We start from the raw sequence: 6,000 nt of genomic DNA, 5'->3' as shown, positions 1-6,000 counted from the left end.
AGCTAAAAATCATCCAAGAGGAGGGAACCTCAATGAAGAAAATGCCTCCACAAGATCCATCTGTAGGAGATTTTCTCAATTAGTGATCAATGGAGAAGGGCCCAGCCCATTGAGGGTGGAACCATCCCTGGGCTGGTGGTCCTGAGTTCTATAAGAAAGCAGGCTGAGCAAGCCATGAGGAGCAAGCCAGTGAGCAGGACACCTTCATGGCTTCTGCATCAGGTCCTGCCTCCAGGTTCCTGCCCTGTGTGAGCTCCTGTCATGACTTTCTTTAATGATGAATAAACCCTTTCCTCCTCAACTTGCTTTTTGGTCATGGTGTTTCATCACAGCAATAATGCCCCTAACTAAGACACTATAGCAAACCACCCACAACCCAGGCTCTCAAGCCTGGGCACCCATCCTTCACACCTGGGGTCAATAGTCCACAGGAGCTCTGCCTAAAGGATGGCACCATGGGGAGGCGACACCTATTCATAGGTGAGGGCTGGCCCTGTGGAGAGGGCACCCCTGTCCACAGGTGAGGGATGGCCCTGTGGGGAGGGCACACCTGTCCACAGGTGAGGGTGTGATAGAAAAAACAAAGAGCCATGTGATTTCCTCAGTGAGGCAGAGAGCCTGAAAGGAGGCTGTGTGCATCCCCCTGCACTTTATTTCAGTCTGTAATCTCATGAGAATAGCAAGGTGGAAACACACTTGTGAAAAGTTAAACTCCCAACACCCTTAGAACAGAAAACAGACACCATCAATTCACACAGTGGCGCAGGAACACCCAGCATGGCTCCCTCCCATGCTGTGCACTGTGCTGACGGCCTCAGATGAGCTTCTGGCAGACGCTCCACAAGTCCCTTAGAGCTTCTGTAGAAGCGACATGGGCTCACCCACGGAGGCATCGGTCTGCAAAAGGAATTACCTCACACTGCAGATTTGTGAGAACCTGCCACGTACCAACCAGCAGTGCCACAGGCCACTAGAGCAGTATGTGGTACTTCAGTGCCCTGGGGACTCTGTTGATAACTAGCCTCCCGTCGTAACTCAGGGAAGCAAACAGCCATGGGTCAGCTGAGGCCCAATCCACAGCATACACGCTGTCCTCGTGTTCCTCATAGGTGGCAATAACGTTGTCCTGCAGGGGTTCCTTACTCCTACAGCACAAGAGATAGAGAACCAAGTGAGGCACAGAGGATGTGAGAGTTCACAGAGGAAAACATGGGGCCAGCATGCTGAAGGCCAGGAGCCCTCATGACAGCTGTGCGGACAGGGTACAGCCTATGAATCATAAACATCTTGAGTGTCTAGCAATGCCTTGTGCCCCCATCCTTGGCACCACGAGTTCCTGGGTGATCATCTGTCCACAGACAGGGACACTGTGCCTAGTAGAGCAGAACAGCAAAGCTGCCAGCATGTGAGCCAGAAGGACACTGGGAACAGCCAGGCTGGCTCTGTGCTGCACAGAGTAGCCGGATTCTGGCTACAAAAGGCTCTGTCCAGGATCTCTGTCCAGGTGTGAAGCCTTCCTGGGTCTGGTACTAGGTGAGGCAACACCCTCTCCCCACATCCTTAGATGTGAGCCCCAGCGGTCCTCACAGAGAATCTCAGGGCTATGAGCATGTGGCATGCATTCCCAAGGAGCGGGCCGGCTGGCCTGCATCAGGAGGTCTAAAACCCCATGTGCGTGGGCCACTTTTCAGAAGGTACAGCTTTCTCCCCATTTCACAGAATGACTGCCAGACATTGAATGCAGTCTGGGGGCCCTGAATACCTGCACAAAATGTTTCCTTTTCCCAGGAGACAGCTGAAGCTCTTAAAATCCTCCACCCACCCTTGAATTTCACCTGGAGTCAATGGTATCAGGAGGCCCCCACTTTCCCAGCAAGTGGACTTGCCAGTGGTCAGAGAATACTTTGTGACAAATACCAGGAAGGGTCTCCACAGGGAATCCAATCTTCCTGAATTCAGTGGCGTCAACGTGGCAGGAAGTCATCAGGACAGTCTGCCAGCCACAATCCCTCCCCTGCTTCCCTAATGTTCCCCACACGGGTGGGGGGCAGCACACACATTAATCACTCAGCACTAAGGGAACAAGTCAGTTTCTCCCCTGGCACAGGGGAGGTGAGAGACAGCCTCCTTGGCAGAAGCCAAGTCTACACGGCGCCCGGGAGGAGTAGCCAGAGGCTCTGCACCTGTGCTCAGCAATGCACCAACAGGAAGTGACGGTGGACGGACAACCCTGCAGAAGAGTCTCACGGTGTCTCCTCACCAAGAGAACAAAGGAGTATGTGTGGACGTGGACCAGTGCGGGGCCTGCAGTGGGCTCTGGGTGGTCTAGCTGTCCAAGGCTTCACTCCAGAGCCTCTTTTCTCGGCAATCTGGGCACAAATTTCTGGGGCATACCTTAAGGGAAGCCACTGACACACAGTAACACAGCAAAACCACTTCAGAGGACAAGAGCATCTCCCTTCAGTGTGAGCTCCACAAAGCAAGCTGTGTGTCCTGCTGCCTTCTCTCACGGCATGAGGGCACCCATGCTGACTCACACTGGGAGCCCAGCCAGGCAGGAACTCCGCGATTACCAGCTGCAGCAGCAGCCTCAGACCCCTATGTGTGCAAGAGACAGAAGCCCTGACAAGAGGAGGAGGGTGCAACCACAGCCGTCTCCCAGTCCAGGTGCAATCAGCATGGGAAACTCTGAGGAAACACTGAACTGCAATGGTGTGGCTGGGATGTGCACACCTGGACAATCTGTGCAGTGCTCGGGGCTGAGGGGGACTGACTGACTCACTGACCGGGACTGAGACCCGCATTAACCAGCTGAGGGCTACAATGGAATGATCAGCACTAGGAACTATCCACTGAGAATCCTGAGGACACTGTGATAGTTCCACAGGGAGTGACAGGACCCAGGGAGAGTCATTCACATTGTTATCAGTGTTCAAATCTGGAGACCACAGTAATCTTTCAGATAAGACATGTGGCATTCAGAAAGAGTGGAGAATACAGAGGTAGGGGCACTCCATGCAGGAAGACCCCTTATAACTGCACCGCTCCTTATCTCACAGCTAATGACCTTCAGATCTGTGGTCTGTGGCTGCAGAGGGAAGGGGACATCATTCTTATCACATGCAGAAATTGCCTGGCCTCAGATGTCATCTGTGACCATAGAGCACTCTTGCCCAGAGTCCCTTACTTCTCAGCATGGTGCTCCTCTGGGTCACTGACGTCATCATCGTCCACCAGGTGGCCGAAGGGCTCTGAGGAGATAGACACCATGTTGGACAGGATGACTCTGCTGTCGCTGCTGCCAGTGAGGACCAGCTGGTCGTGAGAGTGGTTGTAGCGGACACTCCACACCCTGCAACGGTCATGGGCAGATGAACAATGGTGAGTGAGCACACAGGAGTGTCCCTGACCTCACTGGACCAAGCTGCACTAGGTGTGGCAATAGCATCAACACCACATCTGCTGATGCCAGGGACTTCCGGGAAGGAAGGACCCAACAAATAAGGCCAGAAGACTAAATGTCAGCCTGCACCTGTCACTCAACATTCCACCTCCCTTGAAGCAACACTTGGATCAGCACAACCTGGAGCATCTAATGAAGCCCCACACGCCTTTGCAGCTATGCGCTGCCTAGGACCTGAGACGAGGACCTGTGCATCTCCCAAGTGTCAGGTCTGACACTGGGGCCACTGCCTCCTCACAGTGGCAAGGGACCCTGCTAAGTTTGGTCCCCTGATCCTGCTAAGATCACAGGAGACTCTAGTGCCTGGTTGGAGAGTGTAGCAGGCCTCACACACAAAGCTGTGCTCAACGTGGTGGGTACAGCCGAGCTTTCTGCTCAGGCTGCAGCAAATTACAGCCGTTCATCCAGTGCATCAGAACTGCACAGGAGGACCCTAGGGCTTCACAGACATGGCAGCACTGCTGGTGAGGAATTCAGAGCCAGAGACACAGCTTAGGAAGGAAAAGCCCTGGAGGGGCCTCCTTACCTAGGAAGGAGTCCTCAGGAAAGTGGCTTTCTTATACACACATACCCATTTCCTACACATACATGTACACACACATTACACATGTAAACTCATATACTCACACATTTCCTACACACACAGATGCACACTCACATTTCCTACACATACATGAACACCCACATTCACATATTTCCTACACATACACGCACACACAGACACATATCCCAAACACACACTATTTCACACTCACATTTCCTATACACACATGCACATATTACACATACATACACATCCACACATTTCCTACACATACACAAACACACTCACATACGCTCACACACACACATTTCCTATACACACATACACATTGCGCTCACACATTTCCTGCACACATACACACACAAACACATGTGCACATGCACATATAGGCCTTGTTGGAATAAAAACATGTTTTCATGCCATATATACTAGTCTGCATTTCACTCCGTTTTCTCTTGGCATATGGTACACATCCAGACAATTTGGAGAGGATGAATGGTCGTGGGCGCCCTTCCATATCCACACATACAGATACGCCCCATTCCTTCTGGCAGCTGCATAATCTCCCCTGCATGGATGTCACCAAATCTACCTCACCAATCCCCTGCTGATGGACATTTGGGTCCCGTCCAGGTTCTGTGCGTGGCAAACAATGCTGTGTGAACATCTGTGCACATTTACTTTTCCACACTTGAACCGGCGCGGTTTAAAGAGGAACCAAATCTGGTGTTTTTCTTCTTCTCCTACACTTATAAATCACAAACATTCACATTTAGAATTAGTGTTTCTTTAGGAAGAATAAAACTGGGCTGATTGAATGATTCACAGCAGCACAAACTAAGCTGGTTTGTGCTTTTCCAAATGGTAAAGTAATTAGCAAAATAAATTACATAATCCCCTCTTCCCTAAAGCAGCATGCAAATGAGTTTCTGTACCAGTGGGAGTGCTCCTCCAGGGTCTTCACAGGCTCGGTGACATTCCGTGTGTCCCAGAACTTCACCTTGCAGTCATCTCCGCAGCTGGCAAGGTAATACTGCTTGTTGGGGTTGAAGTCGAGGTCACGCACCAGCTGCCCATGAGCGTTCTCGATGCAGTATATCTGGCTGGGGGGAGAATGGCACATGTAAAGAGTGACGGGCTGTGGTAACCACCTCACCTTCCCAGGATGCTGACTAAGTCCCCAACTGAAGGAAGAGCTGGCTCACGTCCCTGTTGGCAGCCAAGCAGAGGGAATCCCAGCCTGGGTGCCCGGGCCATCCACGTTCCTCCCCCTGCAGAAGTGGTTCATGGCAGAAAGTGCTGACATCCCAGGGGTGTGGCTGTAGGTACCAAGTGGCTGTAGGTACCAAGAGTGTGACGTGGTGACCAGTGAGAAGGCACAGTGGGTAAAGGGGCCTGCCACCAAGCTGGATCACCCCAGTTTGCTCCCAGGGACCCACACTGTGAAATGAGAGAACCAATTCCTTCAAGTTGTCCTCTGATGTTCACAGGTACACCATGGCACAGCCCAGCACCCACTCTAAACAAATGAATGTAGTCGGTTTTTTTTTTTTTTTTTAAGTTTTTTAAATGTAATTGGTATCTTGGGAGCGCGAGTGGCCAGAGGGACGATGACAGCCATGCAGAAGCTGGACTAGACGTGTGAGGGCCCTGGCAGCTTTGAAGCACAGAATGGGAAAGAAAAGAGGAGAAGACTGGACAGTGATGGTGGTGTGCTGCTACTGTTTGGAGATATATATAGAAAGAGAAAGAAAAATGGAAAATGTTGAAAAACCCATGAGAAAAATGTAGATGGGGTTTGCTATGCTGGACTTATTCTGTGTCTGTCTGCATCCCCACTAGTTCTCAAGGCAACAGATGTGGGAAGGGGGTGTTTGAAATTACCCATATGGTGGTTTAGAGTGCACATGCTCAATGCACACACACAAACACCTGAACACATATGCACATTGTTCACACACATATGAACTGTACATGCACATGCATGCATGTA

At 51.2% G+C, this 6,000-nt stretch overlaps 1 protein-coding gene across 1 annotated transcript in view; it reads right to left on the bottom strand.

Moving 5' to 3' along the window:
* Window positions 1-593: 593 nt before the first annotated feature.
* Window positions 594-6,000, bottom strand: part of Eipr1 (EARP complex and GARP complex interacting protein 1) — a 107,746-nt gene continuing 102,339 nt past the window's right edge. The window contains exons 7-9 of the mRNA XM_059248557.1: window positions 4,943-5,110; window positions 3,188-3,352; window positions 594-1,145 (exon numbers count right to left, since the gene is read on the bottom strand). Of these exons, the coding sequence (XP_059104540.1) occupies window positions 971-1,145; window positions 3,188-3,352; window positions 4,943-5,110 (508 nt within the window). The 3' untranslated portion in view covers window positions 594-970. The remainder of the gene's footprint in view (window positions 1,146-3,187; window positions 3,353-4,942; window positions 5,111-6,000) is intronic.

Source organism: Peromyscus eremicus, chromosome 22, assembly GCF_949786415.1.
Source record: "Peromyscus eremicus chromosome 22, PerEre_H2_v1, whole genome shotgun sequence".
Taxonomy (NCBI): Eukaryota; Metazoa; Chordata; class Mammalia; order Rodentia; family Cricetidae; genus Peromyscus; species Peromyscus eremicus.
Note: the sequence above shows the minus strand (reverse complement) of the source record. Positions and strands in the feature narration are given on the sequence as shown.